Source organism: Trametes versicolor, assembly GCF_000271585.1.
Source record: "Trametes versicolor FP-101664 SS1 unplaced genomic scaffold TRAVEscaffold_4, whole genome shotgun sequence".
NCBI classification, from domain to species: Eukaryota; Fungi; Basidiomycota; class Agaricomycetes; order Polyporales; family Polyporaceae; genus Trametes; species Trametes versicolor.
Window position 1 is genome coordinate 1,834,440 of NW_007360324.1, and position 19,381 is coordinate 1,853,820.

Genomic DNA, 19,381 nt, shown 5'->3' on the forward strand with positions numbered 1-19,381 from the left:
GTCCACCAGATCGTTGGTCTACCACGTCCGTTTAGACGTTCCCGATACTGTACCATCTAGAGGTCGTCTATTTCACGCGTCATGACCGTTCGTTATTGATCTACAGCTTTTTCGGATGTCACCAAATCGCCCTTCTTCTCATCCACCCCCTGCGCAGGCTTTACATCCGCCGCGGCGACGAGCGCCTCATCATGCAGCGCATACTTCGATTTGCTCCGCACCCACGACCCATATCGCTAGAGGAAGCTATCAGCCACAGCCTGCTCTCCATGATATAGGCGACAAATGACTGACGTAGAAAAGGAATGGCACGGGCATACACGCGGACGCGAGGAACGCGAACACGCTGCACGCCCACGCGTCGCCGAGGTGGCGGTACAACGCAGGGCTGATGAGCGGGAAGATGAACGCGACAACGGAGCGTGTCACGACCGTCGACGCGATCGCGCTTGCGCAGTAGATTGAGTACGTGTCCATGAGGTATTGCGTCAGGCCTTGCATGATAATCGCGCACGACATCCCGAACGGCGTGCCCGCGAGCACAGGCACGATCCAATGCACTGGCGGGTCGCTCGTCCTGCAGCGGAACGGTGAATGAGACATGGAAGTTGGAGGTGAAAGTGCGGGGGGAGGTGTATACCATGCGAACCAGAAGAGGCTGATTGGGAGTAGAACACCTCCCAGCATGGGCAAATATAACCTCCTGGAAATAAGCCACAGAGTGAGTACATCCGTGTACTGGCTGGACTGGAGTTGCTCACGCTTCAGGGATGGTCCGACCCCCGTTGCGGTCCATCGCCTTCCAGTACAGCCTATTTTGTGCGGGGGCGAGAGCGAGGCCAATGATGCATCCTAAGCCAATGCCGAGGAATGCCAGGCCGCCCTCGCCCGCGGAGAAGAGCCGATGCCGCTGGAAGACGATCGGGTAGGCAGCAAAGAAGGCGTATAGCGTCGCATATGCGATCGCGATGTAGATGGCGAAGAGGAGCACGATGGGCTCGGTGACAAGGAAATCTACGGTCATGTCAGTGAGGGCTTTACAGACATTCGGATGTTGAGAGTAGACATACAGAAAGGGCGTCCCATGTCTCTCCGCAGGATCTGTCTGATCGACTGAGAGCGACCGATGTCGGGCTTGGATATGTACACGATTTTGCCCTCGGATGCTTTCGTTAACCGACGTGCCCTTCGGCGAAGGAGTACAGGCCCAAACTGTACCAGCATCGATCAGCCTCTCAGCCCCTACACTATTATATGTATAAACACTACGCACCGTTTCGGGCGTGATGAATATGCATGCGAGCGCGTTCAGCGCGGACACGATGAACATGATCCAAAACGCGAACCGCCATCCGAGACTCGTCTCGGATATCCAGCCGCCCACAATCGGCCCTAGCACTACAGAATATTGGTCAGCCATGCGTGCGGTGAGGAGGCATGAGCTTACCAGGCCCCATCCATGGCGCGGTGCCGTAAAGAGCTGCGGCAATACCGCGCTCACGCGCAATCCACATGTCGCTCAGCGCGCCACCGGCATTTGTGAGTGCTAGTTCATGGGGCGTGAGTGGAGAGACGCGTCGGCCTAATCGGACGGACACTTACGCGCTGAGCCAAAGATTCCCGCGAGGGCGCGAGTAACCAGAATTGTAGCCGTGTTGTGCCCAAGAGCACCTCCCAGGTGGAAGAGGGTGAACACGCTGCCGGTAACTATGAATACTATCCGCTTCATGTCTGTCAGCGCACGCCAGGAGAAGTGCAGTTTGCAAGTGGACTGACCCGTCCGTAGAGTTCCCCGAGAGGTGCAAACACAAGCGGACTGTGGGCGGTTAGATGGGAAACATGCATCTGGACAGCATCGGCACCTACCCCAACCCGAAACCTAGGACGTAAAGTGACACACCGAGGATACCTATTACCTGCGTGATGTGTAGCTCGCGATCCATTGACGCCAATCCGCCCGAGTAACAGCTACTGCAGAACGAGACGGAGAATGTTGCCATCGCGAGCTATGAGCGCCAAGCGGGTATCGGCGCACACATGTCAGTAAAATGAACACCCCTACCGCCGGTACGTAGTGAAGGCGATGTTGAACACCCGGTGGGGACCCACCTGGAATGTGATGGCCCATTTTCTGTCTTTGGACCAGTTGAACGGGTTCTCGGGGTCGCCGAGGTCCCAGTCGACGACGTATGGGTCCTCGTGGGTCCCACCGCCCGCGTATTTCTTTTCGTGACAGCTGTCGCTTGGCGCGGGGTCGCGCCGCACGTGGCCGGCCTCCTCGTCAGTGCCCGCAGCATGCAGCGTCGTCTGCTGCGACATCGGAACCGCCATGGTGTCCTCGACACAACCTCCTGCTGGTGGTCCGCCTCTTGCCTGTGTGCCGGGGATCTAGCACGGTAAGCCGACGGAGACGGGGCTAGGGACGGCCGCAGAGCATGGCTCGGCATAGACATGCTGTTGGGTATATATAGTCGTGTGGGTGGCCGTATATTGGTAAAGGGAACGAGGTCGGCAGGGGATGGGTGGGCTCGGCATGGTGGGAACGTGTGCCGGACAAGCCGGGGGATCTCATGATTGCCCCGCGCGTTTTCGACTGTTCAGCTCGCGGGATACGTCCATTCGATGTCGTGATGCTCTGCGAATCTGCGAGTCACCTTTGTAAGATGATCAGGGTGCTTTTGTCAGTTTGAGATGGCTTGAGCGAAGGGTGTAGACTGTAGACTAAGAGTCTCGTGGAGGTACCATGTAAGATGGCGAACCCTTTGATCGGCGACATTGCCGCCTATTGCCGCTCGCTGCCGCCGGCGTCTCGAAACCCTCTTTGGGTTTGCGGCTCCCATCTGCCGCCGACTGCGCATGCGGCGCATCTCCAGCGAGACACCTGAGGACACATGCTGCTCTTCGTGCCAGAGCATTCCTGTAAGTCCAACTTCGGCAGGGGTGTGGCAGATGCCAGACAAGCCTAGGAAAGCCGACAGAACTGAGCTGCGGAATGCCTAACATGCTGTTTAGAGGACAACGTCGAAATGTATCAGACCTTCGACGAGACCGCTGCTCACGACGTCATAACCGCTAAGCTTCGCTTCAAGTTCCGTTGTTGTGATGTATAGTAATCCCGCGATAAACCAGCTAGAAGGAGCAAACTCCGAGTGGCAAAGCTGATACTGACAGGGTTTATCAGAAGAGTCGCAGATCAACGTTCGCTTACACACGGCGCTGGCCGTCTTCTCTGCGACCGCAGTGTACATACTTCGGTTCTTCCCGTGCGACGTCGACCACGTCCTCGTCGATTGCCACCATTCCGAGGCAGTGGTGACTCGCGGCTGTCCCCAGGCTTCGCCATTGAACGAAGATGTCGACAGTTATAGAGCCTGCGGAGTCCGTAAGGTCTGTTGACGCTGACTCTATTTGCGAGAATCGCACGGAGAACGAGGACGACCGCGTCGCGCTCACCGAAGGCCCTGCTACTGAAGATGCCAATGGGGACCTGCAAGTGCCTTCCGACAGCAGCGTCTGGGCGAAGATGGACCTCATAGTGCTTCCCGTAACGACAATGATGTTCTTTCTGTCCTCGCTGGTGAGTAGTTTACCAAAGAGAGTAGAGTTCAATATCGCGCGGGAAGTGCTTATGACGTTCATGTTCCCTAGGATCGTTCAAATATAGGAAATGCGCGAGTGGCGGGCTTCCAGGAGCAGCTCGGCATCTCAGATGAACAGGCAAGTCCTAAGGCAAATGATGAGGAGTATTCGTGCCAACAAGTCCGCATACAGTTCAGCTTTGCCTTGACAATCACGATAATGTAGGTGTCAGGAGAGTCAGAATCGCACACGATGAATCAACATACAATGCCGCAGACCATACACAATCGTCAACTTCCCGACAAATGCGTTACAGAAGGTCGGTAGCTGGTGATGTGAGCGTTGGTGTAACTACTTTGCTCAAGCAGCGTCGGTAGCTTATAGGTCCGCGGATATTGCTCCCGAGCATGGTGGTACTATGGGGCGCGGTATGCGCGTTTCAAGGTGGGCGCCCCGTGTCACTGTGCGCACACCTCAACAAGGATCTGAGGGTACGCATATAGGGCTACTCCGAAACTATTCTGGATTGCTTGTCTGTAGATTCTTTCTAGGCCTTTTTGAAGGTTTGCTTAGTTCCAGTTTCATCGCCCTTCCACGGTGATCTTCTGACTACGTTGCGTACGCCGCAGGTGGGCTGCTCCCCGGGATAGTACTCTACCTATCTTCGTTCTATCCGAAACGGAAGCTTCAACTGCGGTGCGCATGCTGCGAAGAGCCTAAACTTGCATAGGCCCCTCACTTTGTTTGTCAGGATAGCACTGTTGTTTTCGGCGACCTCGTTGGCGAGTGCCTTCTCCGGCCTGCTCGCTGCAGCAATCGTGAAGATGGACGGCGTGGGCGGAAAGCCTGGTTGGGCATGGCTCTTCATCCTGGTAAGTCTCAGGCTTCGCAAACGATTGCCCTACATAATTATTCGATACTGATCATGACACTCAGGAGGGGGCGTTTACCGTACTGTACGGATTCGCGGCGTTCTTCATGCTGCCCAACACGCCGACCTCTGCGCGGTTCTTCACCGAGGCAGAGAAGAGCATCATCAGACGCACCCTACACGACGACGGCATCATGCTAGTAGACGAGCATGATAAGGACTATACCTGGACGGAATTTGGCAGGGCGTTCCTCCAGCCGCATGTCATCCTCATCGCGCTGTCGGGTTTCTTCAACGGTACGCATATACGAAGGATCTCCTGCTTGCTGTCTCATATTGAGTTTGCTTTTTACAGGCGCAACGGTTTCGGGACTAGCATAGTGCGGCTTTCATCCGCATCGAAGCTTGACCATCCGAGCTCATCTTCCAACAGCTTCCTCCCAAGCATAGTCAAGGGGCTAGGATATGCGGGCACGCGAGCCCAGCTCATGAGCGTCCCGCCCTTTGCAGTAACAGCTGTCTGTAAGTTTACTTCATTCTTGATGCAACTCTCCCCTGCTAGAACTCATGTCGGCCAGTCTCGGTCGTGACCTCCTTCCTGGCGGACCGCTACGCCCGTCGTGGCCTCTCGATCATCTCCTTCTCCACAATCGCCGCAATCGGCCTATCCATCTTCCTAGGCAAGTCACCCACTCTCCCATGCTCTACCGCACCCCCCGCCCCTCTAACGCCGCTCCCCGCCCCACACAGGCTCATACATCAACCCCATCCGCTACCTCTCGCTCTTCCTCCTCGTCCCGGGCTCGTACTGCATCGCACCCGCGCTCGGCGCCTGGATGGCCAACAACACCGCCCCGGCGCTGCGCCGCGCGACCGCGCTCGCACTCCTTTCGACGATGTCCAACGTCGGCTCGCTCGTCTCCGCGTGGGTGCTCGGCGCGCTCTCCACGCCGCCAAGGTATACCGTGGGTGCGGCGGTGCTGCTCGCGTTCCAGCTGGGCATCTTCGCGTGTGCGGTGGGGAATGTGCGCTGGCTCGTGGCGGAGAACCGTAGGAGGGAGAAGTCGAGAGGGGAGGAGGCGGAGGTGGCGGAGGCTCCGGGTCGTGTTTTGCGGAATGATAGTGTTTGGTTCTCGTATGTACTGTAAAGGCACATTTACCTAAGGTTCCCCCCCAATAATTCGTGCGAGCTTTTCATACGCGTCTGCGTACGCGGTGTTCCGGGGGTGCTATCTTAAGGGCGTTAACATGTTACACGACGTCGAATACGTGAAGGGGTAAAAAATAACTGCATGATGATTTTATGAGTGCATTAAGGGGGAATCGAACCCCCGGCGGGTCGATGGCAACGACCCCAGGTTACATACCACTACCCCATTAATGCTTTCTGCAGAGTGTGTCTGTCTACAATATGTTGCATGACTACTGTGAATGCCCCTGTAATATAATCAGGAGAGCCCAAGGGGAGCCTTAGGGGGGCCTTAGGTCCACGCATGCTCGGAGTCGTATGGTTTTTATTTTGCCAGTGCTATATCATGCCATATCTACCATAGAACGCCTCCACTGCGAAGTCAGCTCATCGACCTTGAGGACCACCCCTGCAGCAGCACGGCGCAACCGGACTTCCTGCACACCCCCTCCGCCGAGAACCTTCGCACCATCCTCGAGCCCCCCTAACACCTTTCCAGCCCACTCGCCCGCCCCCAGAAGCGATGCGGTATGCTCGAGGCCAAGCGACTTTCCGCCGTCGAGGTCGAGGCACCCGTCGAGCACAATGAGCACCAGCTCCAGCGCCGCCGTGAGCAGCGCGGCCTCCTTGCTCTGCTTGGGCCCCGCCGACCCCGCACCGTCCTCGCCTGCGCCAGCGTCGTCGTCCGCACCCTCTCCGCGGGAAAGCGGGCGCGTGCCGAGGGTGAGCGCCAGCTCGAGCGCGTCCGGGGCGATGACCGCGAGCCACTCGCGCGCGTTGCGCGCCGCATGCACGAGCACGGCGAGGGTCTCGAGGAAGCGGCCGAGGATGAGCGCGCTGAGGACGAGCCCGGTGCCTGCGCCGGTGTACCGATGCAGGACGGGCTGCTGTGCAGTGCGCGCCTCGCGCGTCTGCTCGTCTCGGAGGAAGAGCCAGAAGCGGTTGATGAAGGGGCAGATGAAGTATTCGGCGGCGACCTCGGTAAACGTCGTGCGCTTGGGGTGCCGAGTGCCCGCGAGCTGGCGCATCAGGGAGGCGTGCGCGGAGGGCGTGGTGGCTGGGACTTCGGCAATTTTGGATGAGGGGCGGACGCGGAGATTGCGCTCGCGGACGAGCTCGGGCACCTTGTCTGCTGTCGCATCTCTGCCTTTGTCGATAGCCTGCTGGCTGATCCCCTCCAATAGAAATTGGACGGGGTCGTTTGTCCTGAGTTGGTCACCAGTGGTGAGGTATTTGTTATGCTGGGCAGGAGGAAGACGCTTGCTAGGAAAGGCGACCTTCTCGCTTGACAACGCCTGACGACCAGGCAGGTCAGGCACAGGCAAAGAGGCGAGCTCTCGTGCGCCCAGAGCAAGGGCGTTCAACATAACGAAGCGTTGATCGGTGGAGTACTGATTCCTGAAAAACTCTTCAATGATAGCACTGTAAAAGACTCAGCATGTCGCTTATTCAGGGAATCGGGCACGTACGGTGCTGCCTTGCGGGGACAGCAAGCGACTAGAGCGTTCAACGCAGCTTGACGCTTTTGGTCGAAACCTTCCAAGTCATAGTTGTCTTGAAGACCCATGAGCCCATGCGCCAGATTGACCGCATTTTCCTCTAATAAACATGTTGTCAGCGCTGTGTCACATCGAGAGACATACTCGATATACCTAGTTCGGTGCCATAACCACTCTTCCGCCTGATCAGTTCTTCCGCAACCTCAAGCCCGACTTCGACTTTTGTGGCCTGTAGTTGCTCGTCTCCGCTTTGCAAGCCGCCGGTGGGCCGTAGCATTTCTCCAAGTTGCGCAAGATACACCGGCCGCGGAACCTTCTTCACGCCCACCCGTATGGTTGGGTCACGCTCAACCTCTTCCAGTTCGGACGGTGTTGGCGACGCCGAGCGTGAGGAAGAAGGGGAGGCGTATCCGGTGACAGAATCGTCCGAGTCGTACCCCGAAGGTTCTACAACCGCGAGCTTGGCCTGGGGGAACTCTTCAGTGTCTGCTGGCGTGGAGTGCGCCTCTGGGGATGTTGGAAGTTCGCTTTCCGGCTCGGTTGTTTGGTCTACATCTGCGTCGCACTCCTTGAGGAGATCCCGCAACTGTCGACACCATGCCTTTCCGGGGTCGTCTCCTTCCCAGTCGCCAAAGTCTAGCGATTTCCCCGCAGCGCGAGCGACTTCCTCCGCTACCATCGACCCGCACCGACGGACTGATGGGTCCAAGTGGGAGATATACGTTGAGACGGACTGCACGAACGACGGTGAGAGGGCCATGTCATGCGCCGGACTTGGCGAAGGAAAGCATTTTAGGGTGACGAGCAGCAGAGACGTGACGTCTGTAGTTCCGATCAACGAGAGTTTACATGACCCCACCTACAAACCCTTACATTTGTGTTGGGAAAGTAGGGAGTGCCGGACATGGTCCGCATCTGTCCAAATGTCTACCGCCTTGGCAAGAAGAACGTCGAGAGCTGGTTTAGACGGTGAGATGAGTGTGTCACTAAAAAAGAACCTAACGGAAAGCACCTTTTCGATCTCTGCTGTCCTTCTGTGCACCAGCAGCCCAGCAAGCAAATATCCGCGCGTGGCCTTCATCCCAATTGCGCCCAAAAGCTACTGCACTGAAACAGTCTACTAGCTCCGGGTTGTCCTTATGAAGAAGGCCGACCAAACGCTTTACCAGTAGTGCCTCACGAGTAATGAGCCTGCGGGAGCGCACACTATTATCGAGCACTATAGGTATCGGCGTCAGGTGTGTGAGCAACGAAGTCAGGATGGACCTCAGAGTCATCGACGAAGGCAGCGAGGTGAGAAGTTTTGTCCAGAAGGCAGAATAGTCGCCATTGTCGTATAAAAGACGGGACCGAATTGTCGGCAGGGTAGCCTGGAAGAACGAAGGTTGTGCGGGAGATGTAGGCACAGAGGAAGAGAACACCCCAGTGTTCACTAGCTTAGAGAGCAGGTATGCTATGGAAGATATTTTGTCTACAGGGTCGTTCGTCAACTGTTCTCAATAGAGCATCTGTAGATCTCTCACCTTGCGAGCGTTCGGCTTGGGATACATATATTAGCTGTTCTGTGCGTATACTCACATCCGCGAAGAATGACCCATATTCCAAGGCAGGCGGCAAGTCGCGCCTTTCTTCCATGTAGTTCGCGACTTTAGCAGGGACCGCGAGCACGTTCCGTACGCAGTCTTCCCAGGTCATAGAGTGTCTCCCATACAATACACCGCTGTTTCCTGAGAATAGAATGGTGTGCAGGACGTCGATCGGATAGGCCTTCGCAAGCTTAGCAAGCAAGCGAATGGAGTAGTCTTTCATCGGCATGGATAGGAGTGTTGAATAGGCGTACAGCGCTAGCTGCCTAGCCGAAGGCGAAGAGAATGTCATAGCATCGGGACAGAAGTATTGCTCGACCAGTCCGTACGCGTCCTCCTGCAATAGTTCCGGCTCCCAAACCGGTATGACATGTTCCAGAAGCGCTCTTTGCAAGAGTGGCGCGTGTCGGGGAATATTGAGAGCATTATATGGGATTGGTGATGTGTTGTGTATCCCGAAGCGCGGTGGTAGAACTCCTATGGAGGAAAGTGGGGCAGCCAGGAGGGGAAGCAACGTCGAGAGGTCAGGAATGGGTGATTGGAGGCGCGAGATAACCTCGCGAATCTGCGCGAGCGTCGCGTCGTTATACTCCGCAGACATGACCAAGTTTCGCGAAACTAGCTGCAGACGACGCGGTGGTGGTGGAACGGAGGCAAGAAGAGGTGCAGTCAGCGAAGGCTTGCGCGGTCGCGCGGCCCGCTCCCTCGCGCGCTGCCGCCTCACGCGCCGCGCGCCTCTGACCTCATCGTTCTCAACGCTCTCGACCACCACCTTGCAAACCACGGATATGTCGGACAACTTCGCCGTTGCCGCGACGCCTCAAGCGCATGATGCGGATGTCGAGTTCTTCGTGCGGAGGGGCATGACCAAGGGCTACCAGCTGCTATCTCTGCTCACTCCTCCCGCGTACACCGTCTTCGCGCTCACTCGTTATGGTCGCTCGCACATATCTGTGAATCGCCTATTACGCGCTACCTGGATAGGAGGCTCAGCTGGTATGTGCGTTCTTTCGGGTTGTGGTGCGAGGCCTTACAAGCGGGGGCTACAGGCGTCCTTGGTGGAGGAGCTTTCGAGTACGTTCGCTCAGCGTATTCTAACGGAGAGAAGGTCAGAATCCGCAGGTTGCACGCGGCATACAACGTACGTATATGCCACAGCTCCCCATAAAAGAACCTGCTAACCCATCCATCCTCAGACCTCATCCATTCGAGCAGATGACCATTCAACCATCGGAGGTATTCTCTTCGCAGTCATCACACCTGCCCTCTTCTGGAAACGAGCGTCGAGTCTAAATTGTACGTGATACCTTGACCTCTCGGTGGAGTTTCTTTTCACTCACAATTTGCAGTGATTCTTGGTGGAGCGGGTATCGGGTCTGCTGTAGGACTTGTCTCGCACTACGCCCGCGCAGTTACCGGTGATCCTGCACCAACCGTCCCTGTACCGGAAATCCCACCAGTAACCCCTCATTAACGGGGAAGCGACGCGCGATTCGCATTGACTTTCTCGCGAAGGCCTTACACTCCCTACCTGCCTCACTTACGCCCCGCCGTCTCTGTGTAATACCAAACAGCTGTATATGTATCATGCCCACCTCGCCATTCAGACAAAATTAGCGCGATATCACATTCCGACATACAAACTACTCCAACTTCTTCCGTTCATGCGTCATACGTATATTCATTTCCTACCTTCGTCTTTCAATCTTCCATCCACAACTGGGTGAATGGTGACCAAATCCTCCTCCGCCCCGCTCAGCTCCTCGGCCCCTTGTCCCTTCTCCTGCTGCTTCGTCTGGTCGCCCCCAAATTCCCCCTTGCGCATCCGGTCACCGTCAAAGCAGTCGACGTCGCTCATATGCTCGCGCCCCGTCACCCGCAGGTGGTCGCGATAGTGTCCGCGCGACCAGCGCAGCGCGATCCCCGCGACGCGCCGCCACATGTCCCCGATACGCCCCGCGGGGCTCTTTGCGCGCTGCACAGGACTCGCCGCACGCGGCGTGGTGTTGCCCTTGTCCTTCTTGACCGGGCTCAGCGATCGGATGGCTGACAAGCGGTCGCGGGATTTCGAGCGTGAGCGGTGCGTGGCGCTGGTGTGCGCCTGGCGTGCCTTTTCACGCGAGACGAGATTGGTAGTCTCAGGGTCGAGGAGGTTGACGTGGTGCATACTTGCCATGCGCGATAGCCGGTTGACGAACCGACACCCTGCAAGAGCGCACGTTAGGTTACACCATGATGCTTCGCGCATATATGAAGGCAGCTCACCGAGAAGGTACTTGCGCACGATAGCGCTCATCAGCTGTCCGCTCTCGTCGTCAACGAGGTATTTGGCTCCCTTGAGCGGCAGGAAGCCGTCATGGCCCTGTGCCATGTACTCTCGCGTGACGATGCTGTACTTCCGCCCGCCCTTGACGCGCGGTATGGGGTCCCCGTCGACGAGCGTCGCGGAGGACTGAGCCATGGCGCTCGTTGCGGACTGCAGGAGGCTGGTCTTCGATGACGCTGCAGAGTTACTTTGCGACATTATGGGAGATGCGGTACCGCTGTGCGAAGGGGTCGTGTTCGTACTGCCGCCTGAGGGTTCTTGCAGTAGCCATACGCCGAGGACGCGCTGGCCTGCGGGGCGACGGGAGTCCCACGAAACGCGGAACCCCGAAATGACGGGGAACCGTCTGGAGGGGAGAGTCAGTGAGAGCGATGAAAAGGCAATTCAATAGTCTTCACGCACCCTTCTTGTGCCGGCCACGTCTCCAAGGAGGCTTCAAGCGCGGCCCAGATGGCTTCGCCGTCAAGCTCAAGTACTACGATAGGGTCCTCGAAGGGCAAGATCTCCAGAATATCGCCAAGGGTGACAACACCAGGGCCGTAAATCGAATCGCCACGGAGGGTACCCGCACAGATGAAGACGCCGTCCGAGCCGCCGCCGGTCTGCAGACAGAGGGCATCGTCGTATGCGTGTCGTAGAACGTCTGCGAACCAATTTGCTGCTACCGTCTATGAGGCCGTCGTGAGCATGCCAATGAACGCTCACGATGTGCAAGTGTCTCTCTACCTCTTGTACACGGATGATAGAGGAGCGAACATCGAGCTCGACGTCTGTTTTACATACCGGTGCCTTGAGCGCAGAAGAAACGGAAGACAAGAGGTCCTCCAGCAGCTTCGCGACTCGTTCGCTCTTTTTTGACCCAGGCTTGGTTTCGTGGTGCTTTCCTGTAAGTCAATTAGCGACAATTCAATCTTGGGCGACGGAATGGATGGCACCTCTGATGGTTTTGATCACCTTCCTCCTAATGCTACCTTCGGGCGTGTCTGCGAGTTCCAAAGCAATCTCACTAAGATCTCTGAAGTCCGTGCCGCTCTTGACGACAAGGACATCTCCGTGGTCTTCCTCTCCGCCTAATACTTCTTGATCCAGGTCATAGCCTTCCCAGGAGGTGACGCCCCGCGAGACGTAGTACAGATGATCGTGACCGCCGAATATTATGTCTGCGCCATGGATGTTCTCTATGGACTGGCTCTCTTGGGCGGAGGGAGACAATGCGTTAATGCTCTTGGCGAGTTTGATGTCCTATAGTAGTCCGCCTGTCAATGGAAAGTATACGTATCGAGAACTTTCTGTTCGCTGACGTTTGGTACCCTGAATAATACACACCAGCGGTTAGTTGACCGCCGTACGCTCATGCGTGCTCGGCGTACCTAGCATGGGTGAGTGCGATGATAAAATCGCATTTGTGTTCACCTTCAGGGTCTCGCAAACGTCTCGACAAGTCTATGGCGACCTCCGCCATATCCTTGTACTTGAAATTTGACGGCCATGTCGAGACTGTTGCTATCCATTCTCTAGCGCAAGACACCTCAACCTCAGACAAAGGTCCCGTGAAAGATTCCGCACGACTCTGCTTACTTTTCGACCAAGCCAATAACGCCAATGCGAACGTCCGAGCGCTCGAAGACGTAGAACTCAAGTAGGTGTTCTGGAACGCGGGACGTCTCGCTGTCGATGATGTTGCTGAGAATCCATGGCTAGGCACGGAATCAATACGAATAGCTTGGGCACTAGTGTGGGAATGTATACGAACATAGTTCGTGTCTTGTATGAGCTTGGAGAGATGCGGGTAGCCTGTGAACGATCGTCCCGCATTGAAATGAGCGTAAGCCCCGAGGGGACAGTGCGGTCTTACCGAAGTCGAAGTCATGATTTCCTGCGGACGAGGGAAGATCAGCGTCATGTAGGCCGCTCAGAAGCACGCTGCACACCTGTAAGCGAGATGTCTGGTCCGATGGCGTTCATGACCGGGACCATATGGCTTCCTCTTGTAACTGAGCTCTCAACAGAGGGGCTAAAGACGTCCCCGGAGAAGAGCACCAGGCCATCTCTCTTCCCGTCAGGCCTCAACGGCCATTGGTCGCGAATCTCATCCAGCATCGATGTCCACTGCGTGACGTCTATAGTCTCCGGGGACTTGGGCTGCAGCTTGAATGGCTGGACCCGGTAGACATCGTTGAAGTGCAGGAAGTTGAGGGTCGCCATGGATCTTTCAGTTCTCGCAGGCAGCCGTAGTCGCCAGTGCTAGAGAATCAGGCTGGTAAGAGAGGAAGATCGAGTGGTAACAAATATATCTCGGTGCACATGGAGGGCCGGACCCAGGGCCCGTCCTGCGCGCTCGAAAGTAATGAGTGGGTGACAGACGCGCCCGGCGGCATGGGCGTCTACTGCAAGCCGTTTCGTACAGCGCCCGACGCACCAGCTTGACCTCGACGTCCACATCTTCAGCGACTACTGCTGCTCTGCCACCCCTCTGCTCAGGGCTGCATCGTCGCGACATGTCCTCCGTGGCGGCTGCTCGCTTCAAAGCGACCTCTGGTCGCGTCCATCTCTTCAACCTGTCCCCTGCGACCGGCTCGCAGTCCACGGTATGGATTTCCCTTGCACCTTGCACTTCCCCTTCTCTCACATTGCGTCTAGCAAAAACGTCTTGGTCGCGGTCGCAGCTCTGGTCTTGGTAAGACCTCAGGTCGCGGTCACAAGGGTCAGAAGGCGCGTGCAGGAAATGGCAAGCCCAAGGCTGGCTTCGAAGGTGGTCAGACACCCATCGTCAAGCTCTTCCCGAAGAGAGGCTTCGTGAACCAGTGCGTGTTTCTCTTCCTCGCAACCCTCCGCCATCCTCAAACCCACGACACAGGAACAACAAGATGTTTGCGCCCGTGAACCTTGACCGTATTCAGCACTGGATAGACCAGGGGCGCCTCACGTCTTCGCCGGAGAAGCCTATCACTGCGAAGGAACTACTTGAGAGCGGCTGCGTTCACAATGTCCACGACGGTATTAAGCTCCTGGGCAGCGTGAGTGTGCCCGCTCAATTCGTCACGTCCCACACTCAATCCGTCTCCTCAGGGCTCGGAATATCTCAAGACTGCCATCCACATCACTCCCTCGCGAGCGTCGCGCAGTGCTATCCGTGCTGTTGAGAAGGCGGGCGGGAGTGTTTTCTGCCAGTATTACAACGACCTTGCTCTCAAGGATTGTGTGAAGGGCAGGACAGACCGGACGGATGCTGCGCCTACACGGAAGACCGATATTCGTGCGTTTCCCTCCTCTATATGCTTAAGTTGCATTAGTGACGCTGAATACTTTCAGTCTGGTATACCTCCTGGCAGAATCGGGGTTACCTGTCACCCACGGCACTGTCGAAGATGCCTTTGGGGCAGGACCGGTGGCGCGAGCTTTCGAAGCAACTTCTTGCCTTCAAGACGCAGGAGTACGAGAAGGCCAAGTAGAGTACCTCATATTACATATATGCCCGTTGTTAATCTTAATGCCTTCGCTCTTGGACGGCGCATTTGCGCAAGTCGGTGTTAGACCGATGATGATATGGTCACGCCGTTCGGTATGTCGGCAGTCTAGACGTCGGCAGCCGTTTGTATTCCGATGCAAGATTTCCACTTCACTCCCCCACCACTGGTACGCTACGCTTTGCGTAACGCCCCGCCTGGCCGTCTATCCTCCGCCGCATCGGGGGCTGACCTTGCCGGCTTCCGGAACCCGCTAGTGTGCGTCACAGGTGCGAGCTCGTGGTTAAATATAGCCATGTATTTCCGTTCTACTACGTGACTCCTCACTAGGTCTCACTGCACATCTGCTGTTATTTCTCAACTCCTGCACTGTGCTTGTCCCTACGACGCACACCCGAGATGTCTATTCCTCTGCTGAAGGCTGCTGCGCGTCACAGCCCGCGTCGCGCCAGCTCTTCGCCGCGCTTGTGGTCAAGCCCGTGTCGTCATGCGTCCACAAGTTATGGGGCTACTCAACATACATCTGCTGGCGACCATCTCGCCAGCCGTATACAGCGTGCGGCCCTCGGCGGCGGAATTCTGACTGTCGCGTCAGCGGCCTACTACTATGCTTCGCAGCCGGTAGTGCACCTCGACGGCGATGCAGCCCTCACAGGAGGTCCGCAACCAAAGCGCGCCACCAAGACCACAATGCAGCCCAATGTTCCGAAGAGCGCGCTCGGGGCACAATACGGTTCGCACGAAGATGTTCAGAAGGCGATCGAAGAACTCCGGACTGCCATTCCGCGGGAGAACGCCGTGAACACAGACCCGCAAGTTCTGCAGCTCTACGGGTCCTCGGACAAATCGTATCACCCGACGGCGCCACACTCGGTTGTTGTGCATCCACACAGCACGGAGGAGGTCGTCGCGGTTGTCAATATTGCGCGAAAGTACAAAGTTCCGATCGTGCCCTATAGCGGCGCGACGAGTCTTGAGGGCCATTTCTCCGGGGTGAGCGTTTCGCTTTTGAAAATATCGACACAACGGTTGACATGGGATGTTGTAGTATCCGTCTGGGAGCATTTGTATCGATTTATCCGGCATGAACAAGATTCTCGAGATACACGGTGCATATAAAACAGATGTATGATGGCGTAGCTTTTCCCCTGACCTAGAGCAACGCAGAGGATGACAGTGACCTCGTATGCCAAGCCGGCGCACGATGGGAAGACATTAACGAGACGCTGAAAGAGAAGGGTATCCCACTCTTCTTCCCAGTACGCGCATTGTTTGAATACTTGTCCGAATTTCTGCTCATTAGTATATGCATGTATCAGCTCGATCCTGGCCCCGGAGCAGTAAGTCGTAAATATATATTGCAGGGAGAGCACATGTTGAATCACCCGCCTTTTACCTAGACCATTGGCGGAATGATCGGCACAGGCTGTTCCGGCAGTACGTCCTTTCTCCCCCCTTTGAGGATTAGACGCAGACCTACAAAAACTGACTGAGTTGGGCACATCCAGCAAATGCAGTGCGGTATGGTACTGCCAGGGGCGAGTGGTTCCTTAACATGGCGAGCGTGATTTTAATAAGGCCCGAGGCACGCGTGCTAACACAGCAATGCAGACTGTCGTTTTGCCCAACGGTAAAGTTATCAAGACCCGTCGCCGCGCACGGAAGTCGTCGGCGGGCGTTGACATGACCAAGCTATTCATCGGCGCCGAGGGCACCCTGGGTATCGTCACTGAGGGTGTGTGCAGTCAGAGTTCGAACATATGATTTAGCAACGCTGACAAAAATCTGGTCCAGCGACATTACGTCTAGCACCGGTTATCCCCTCCAAGGTTGCGATGGCTCAGTTCCCGGACGTCGAACACGCCGTCTCTGCGGTGCAAGAGATTTTGAACACGCCAGCGGGCCCACACATCCGTAAGTCGCGCAGAGAAATATTGATAGGCCCGGTGGTGCGACATATTAACCACGGTTCTCCACAGAATGCGTAGAGCTACTAGACGACCACAGTGCGTCCCTCGCCAGTCGGTGATAGGCCGAGCACATGCTGAGTACACACTTTAGTGATGAAAGCCATCGCGGACGCAGGGCTCGTCTCCGAGCCGTACCCGAGCCGCGACACACTCTTCTTCAAAATCCAGGGCGACCCAGCCGCGATCGACTCCACGACGCGGACTGTGCAGGACGTCGTCGCGAAGCACCGCTCCGTGAACTTCGTGTTCGCTAAGACGGCGGACGAGGCGGAGGAGCTCTGGGAGAGCCGCAAGTACGCGCTCATGAGCACGATCGAGAGCGAGGAGGGCGCGCGCTGCTGGACGACGGACGTCTGGTGAGTGTGCTTCGCCGCTCAGGCTGGTCTGGACGCTGGGACGCTCACGACGGTGTGCGTAATAGCGTCCCAGTGTCGCGACTGCCGGAGCTGGTATACGAGACGAAGAAGGACCTAGCGCGGTCTGGCCTGCGGTCGACGATCGTGGGGCACGTCGGCGACGGTACGTTCTTCCCTCGTGGGCGTGAAGGCCGCGTCGCTGAGCGGACTTCCTACAGGCAATTTCCACGCATTCATCCTGTTCAAAACCGATGACGAGCTGAAGGCGGTCAGCGACGCCGTGCACCGACTCGTCCACCGTGCTATCGCCCTGGATGGGACTTGTACGTGTTCATGATGTAGTCAAACTGCCTCCGTTGACGATGCCGCAGGCACTGGGGAACACGGCGTCGGCGTCGGCAAGCGAGAATACCTCACAGAGGAGCTGGGGCCGGACACCGTCGAGCTGATGTGGACGATAAAGCGAGCGATCGATCCCCTGGACATCATGAACCCTGGCAAGGTGCGCGCGGCTGGAATGCCATAACACTCGAGTTGTCTACCTCTGCTGATGCGTTGCGTGTCGGCTAGCTCTACCCCGATATGCCTGTAGATAGCGAGCGGCCGCGGGCGTAGCGAAGCCCGCCGCCACCGGGGAGATTTACGCGAGCCTGAGCATCAGGCGGCTAGAAGGGCGCGCTGCGGCTGTTAGTAGCAACTTGGATTGAACTCAGCCAAGCGTTGTGTGTCCACCCCTCTTAGCGATCAATGCGCGCAGCATCCTCATATGGCCTGGCTTGGACATACCTCACCCCATAGCTATAGCAATATTTGGTAAATGAAGGCAGGGTCGATGGGCGTACTTCCGAGATCGCGGAGGTGCAGGCTGCGCGGAGCATGTGTGGTTGAGAGGTTCAGAGTAATATGACAAAGTTATTTCTGTCGCCCTGTCGGAAGACGGTCTTTTTCTGGTATAGTAGATGGTCCTGGTAAGTCGTTGAAGCCGGGGCAGATGTTTTCCGAAAAAGCCAATATGCCATTTTGCCGCCCTCCCTCCAGCGGGTGCGGACTTGCTCAAACCCTATGGCCGTCATGAGGCCTTGGAAGTGTTCTGGGGTGAGGTAGCGTGAATTGAGGATGCACGGCAACGGGAGCTGTTGATGTCATGCCTTTCAGTACGAAGTCATCGTCGGATACGAGTGGGTGCCGAGCGACGTACCGCGACAAATAGCAGGCCTTCTGACGCGAGCATCGTGTGGGCCAAATGCAACATCCGTCCTGTGTTTCAAAAGGTGCCGAGTCCGTCAGCGTCTACTGTGGGTATCTACGTGACCTATGCGGGACTAACCTCTGTCCTTAGCGTCTGGTACGAAATTGAGCACAAGACTGAGACTGATGGCGTCCCAGCATTCACGGTGCTCCACGGGGTCCATGAGCAAGAAGTTCTGCTCTTGGATCGACGGGTGCCGGGAGTGTAGGTCGATGGGGGTGACGTCAACCCATGCGGCGCAGGAAGCGTAGTTGTCTGGCTTCAGTGCACCGACTTCGAGGAGTCTATAGGGAGCTCGATGCGTCAGTGATGTGGTTGAATCGAATGCGCAGGGGCAAAACTTGCCGTAATCGAGCGTTCTTTTCTTTCATGGTCCAAATAATATCCAACTCGCGTAGCCATGCGATAAAAATGCTTTCGCTGCCGCCGCCCCTGTCGCTACTCTGGCCGATGGAGGACATGCGCTGGTACGCCTCGAGCCCTCCGAGCTCCTCGATCTCGCGCTCGACGGAAGCGAGTTCCGTTTGTGCGGTAGCCGCATTACGGCTTCTAGCCTGGATGACGTTTTGCAGCTGGGTCTGCCTTTTGATAAGAACGTGGAAGCGGCGGATGATGGTCCTGGTGGCCTGCGGGCGACTGGAGGAACCAGAAGGCAGCGAAGGTCGGTCGGAAGGTCCGGCGACGGTCACCGGAGTCTTGCGTTTGTTTTTTCGTGCTTTGGGCATTGCGAGCTGGTTTTAGCAGAATATACACGGTCGCCCATGTGTCATGAGGCACGGAGGACGGACATGAGCCTCTCGTATGCGAAGCTCGAGAAGGCTGGGATCAGGCGGCGTGAGGCTTCGAAGTTCTCGGAGTGAGCTGTGCGCCACAACGGCATCGTCCACGGAGCGCCCGGCGAGTTTGGTCCGCCTATGGGTTCAAACGTTCAAAGTCGACCAGCCCGCCTCTTGCTTTCCTCCTCCCCGACTCATAGCAGAGCACATGGGGGCATCCTCCGGGAGCCCATCCTGCCGCCAGCATATTAACTGGTCTCCTGGCAACTCCGCTACGCTCCAAACGGGTAACCAGTCCGACACGCTCATGATACGTAACTGGATACGTTCTATGCCAAGTCGTGCTGGCCGCATAAAGCCAACTTCGGTCCAAGAGATCCCGGGGTGGGTCTTGCAGGGGTATCTTCATCTCCGAGAAAGGGCAGCCGCTAAAATGCACCGTGCCGTCCCGCAGAACGTGTGCTCTTGATGGTCGAATCAATTGCAGAATTGTGGATCCAAGGGCGCAACCTT

The 19,381-nt window shown here is 56.7% G+C and overlaps 7 protein-coding genes and 1 non-coding gene across 8 annotated transcripts; 3 read left to right on the plus strand and 5 right to left on the minus strand.

The window, feature by feature from the left end:
• Positions 1–92: 92 nt before the first annotated feature.
• On the minus strand, positions 93–2,319 carry TRAVEDRAFT_165537 (MFS general substrate transporter; the record flags this gene model as incomplete). Its single annotated transcript, XM_008038680.1, has 11 exons — positions 93–236; positions 295–577; positions 641–703; positions 762–1,014; positions 1,071–1,212; positions 1,274–1,398; positions 1,448–1,546; positions 1,603–1,723; positions 1,777–1,816; positions 1,867–2,006; positions 2,110–2,319. The coding sequence occupies 11 exons, from the start codon at positions 2,317–2,319 to the stop codon at positions 93–95; spliced, it is 1,620 nt and encodes a 539-aa protein (XP_008036871.1).
• A 912-nt stretch (positions 2,320–3,231) lies between these two features.
• TRAVEDRAFT_57804 (MFS general substrate transporter) lies at positions 3,232–5,622 on the plus strand. Its single transcript, XM_008038285.1, has 13 exons — positions 3,232–3,577; positions 3,649–3,717; positions 3,772–3,800; positions 3,856–3,898; positions 3,957–4,023; positions 4,083–4,142; positions 4,209–4,275; positions 4,331–4,451; positions 4,516–4,747; positions 4,806–4,830; positions 4,884–4,972; positions 5,029–5,130; positions 5,201–5,622. Exons 1-13 carry the CDS (start codon positions 3,353–3,355, stop codon positions 5,596–5,598), a joined length of 1,527 nt encoding a protein of 508 aa, XP_008036476.1. The 5' UTR covers positions 3,232–3,352; the 3' UTR covers positions 5,599–5,622.
• Positions 5,623–5,758: 136 nt separating this feature from the next.
• On the minus strand, positions 5,759–5,834 carry TRAVEDRAFT_t60. Its single transcript has one exon. It is a non-coding gene; the product is annotated as a tRNA-Gly (tRNA).
• Positions 5,835–5,983: 149 nt separating this feature from the next.
• Positions 5,984–9,325, minus strand: TRAVEDRAFT_165540 (telomeric DNA binding protein; the record flags this gene model as incomplete). Its single annotated transcript, XM_008038681.1, has 6 exons — positions 5,984–7,061; positions 7,109–7,238; positions 7,292–7,960; positions 8,012–8,095; positions 8,151–8,609; positions 8,662–9,325. 6 exons carry the CDS (start codon positions 9,323–9,325, stop codon positions 5,984–5,986), a joined length of 3,084 nt encoding a protein of 1,027 aa, XP_008036872.1.
• Positions 9,326–9,479: 154 nt separating this feature from the next.
• Positions 9,480–13,325, minus strand: TRAVEDRAFT_165543 (Metallo-dependent phosphatase). The gene is made up of 14 exons (XM_008038682.1): positions 12,982–13,325; positions 12,906–12,926; positions 12,804–12,844; positions 12,629–12,747; positions 12,421–12,564; positions 12,352–12,361; positions 11,986–12,292; positions 11,777–11,934; positions 11,453–11,718; positions 10,990–11,396; positions 10,074–10,929; positions 9,921–10,020; positions 9,774–9,865; positions 9,480–9,720 (listed from the first exon to the last, which is right to left on the minus strand). The coding sequence occupies exons 1-11, from the start codon at positions 13,253–13,255 to the stop codon at positions 10,406–10,408; spliced, it is 2,271 nt and encodes a 756-aa protein (XP_008036873.1). The 5' UTR covers positions 13,256–13,325; the 3' UTR covers positions 9,480–9,720; positions 9,774–9,865; positions 9,921–10,020; positions 10,074–10,405.
• A 164-nt stretch (positions 13,326–13,489) lies between these two features.
• On the plus strand, positions 13,490–14,538 carry TRAVEDRAFT_165548 (ribosomal protein L15). Its single transcript, XM_008038683.1, has 5 exons — positions 13,490–13,638; positions 13,691–13,854; positions 13,908–14,067; positions 14,120–14,306; positions 14,363–14,538. The coding sequence occupies exons 1-5, from the start codon at positions 13,549–13,551 to the stop codon at positions 14,500–14,502; spliced, it is 741 nt and encodes a 246-aa protein (XP_008036874.1). The 5' UTR covers positions 13,490–13,548; the 3' UTR covers positions 14,503–14,538.
• Positions 14,539–14,840: 302 nt separating this feature from the next.
• Positions 14,841–17,636, plus strand: TRAVEDRAFT_57809 (D-lactate dehydrogenase cytochrome oxidoreductase). The gene is made up of 14 exons (XM_008038286.1): positions 14,841–15,510; positions 15,566–15,626; positions 15,685–15,776; positions 15,837–15,857; positions 15,918–15,954; positions 16,026–16,075; positions 16,129–16,252; positions 16,312–16,431; positions 16,497–16,523; positions 16,579–16,843; positions 16,909–17,006; positions 17,062–17,166; positions 17,215–17,345; positions 17,414–17,636. The coding sequence occupies exons 1-14, from the start codon at positions 14,917–14,919 to the stop codon at positions 17,456–17,458; spliced, it is 1,770 nt and encodes a 589-aa protein (XP_008036477.1). The 5' UTR covers positions 14,841–14,916; the 3' UTR covers positions 17,459–17,636.
• Positions 17,637–17,726: 90 nt separating this feature from the next.
• Positions 17,727–18,912, minus strand: TRAVEDRAFT_146149 (25S rRNA (adenine2142-N1)-methyltransferase). The gene is made up of 4 exons (XM_008038684.1): positions 18,438–18,912; positions 18,171–18,376; positions 18,042–18,100; positions 17,727–17,976 (listed from the first exon to the last, which is right to left on the minus strand). Exons 1-4 carry the CDS (start codon positions 18,815–18,817, stop codon positions 17,737–17,739), a joined length of 885 nt encoding a protein of 294 aa, XP_008036875.1. The 5' UTR covers positions 18,818–18,912; the 3' UTR covers positions 17,727–17,736.
• Between the last annotated feature and the right edge of the window lie 469 nt (positions 18,913–19,381).

Bases quoted from the DNA above. Each gene is read 5' to 3' on its own strand.
- TRAVEDRAFT_57804 (XM_008038285.1), top strand. From the start codon at position 3,353: ATGTCGACAGTTATAGAGCCTGCGGAGTCCGTAAGGTCTGTTGACGCT. The intron at 4,973-5,028 runs GTAAGTTTACTT...CATGTCGGCCAG, and splicing joins CTTTGCAGTAACAGCTGTCT to TCTCGGTCGTGACCTCCTTC. The intron at 5,131-5,200 runs GCAAGTCACCCA...CGCCCCACACAG, and splicing joins CGGCCTATCCATCTTCCTAG to GCTCATACATCAACCCCATC.
- TRAVEDRAFT_57809 (XM_008038286.1), top strand. From the start codon at position 14,917: ATGTCTATTCCTCTGCTGAAGGCTGCTGCGCGTCACAGCCCGCGTCGC. The intron at 16,844-16,908 runs GTGAGTGTGCTT...TGTGCGTAATAG, and splicing joins TGCTGGACGACGGACGTCTG to CGTCCCAGTGTCGCGACTGC. The intron at 17,167-17,214 runs GTACGTGTTCAT...ACGATGCCGCAG, and splicing joins TATCGCCCTGGATGGGACTT to GCACTGGGGAACACGGCGTC.
- TRAVEDRAFT_146149 (XM_008038684.1), bottom strand. From the start codon at position 18,817: ATGCCCAAAGCACGAAAAAACAAACGCAAGACTCCGGTGACCGTCGCC. The intron at 18,101-18,170 runs GTTAGTCCCGCA...TTTGAAACACAG, and splicing joins ACCAGACGCTAAGGACAGAG to GACGGATGTTGCATTTGGCC. The intron at 17,977-18,041 runs GTACGTCGCTCG...TGACATCAACAG, and splicing joins AAGGCCTGCTATTTGTCGCG to CTCCCGTTGCCGTGCATCCT.
- TRAVEDRAFT_165548 (XM_008038683.1), top strand. From the start codon at position 13,549: ATGTCCTCCGTGGCGGCTGCTCGCTTCAAAGCGACCTCTGGTCGCGTC. The intron at 13,639-13,690 runs GTATGGATTTCC...CATTGCGTCTAG, and splicing joins CGACCGGCTCGCAGTCCACG to CAAAAACGTCTTGGTCGCGG. The intron at 14,068-14,119 runs GTGAGTGTGCCC...CCGTCTCCTCAG, and splicing joins GTATTAAGCTCCTGGGCAGC to GGCTCGGAATATCTCAAGAC.
- TRAVEDRAFT_165543 (XM_008038682.1), bottom strand. From the start codon at position 13,255: ATGGCGACCCTCAACTTCCTGCACTTCAACGATGTCTACCGGGTCCAG. The intron at 11,719-11,776 runs GTAGAGAGACAC...ACGGCCTCATAG, and splicing joins CTATCATCCGTGTACAAGAG to ACGGTAGCAGCAAATTGGTT. The intron at 10,930-10,989 runs GTGAGCTGCCTT...GCGCTCTTGCAG, and splicing joins CGTGCGCAAGTACCTTCTCG to GGTGTCGGTTCGTCAACCGG.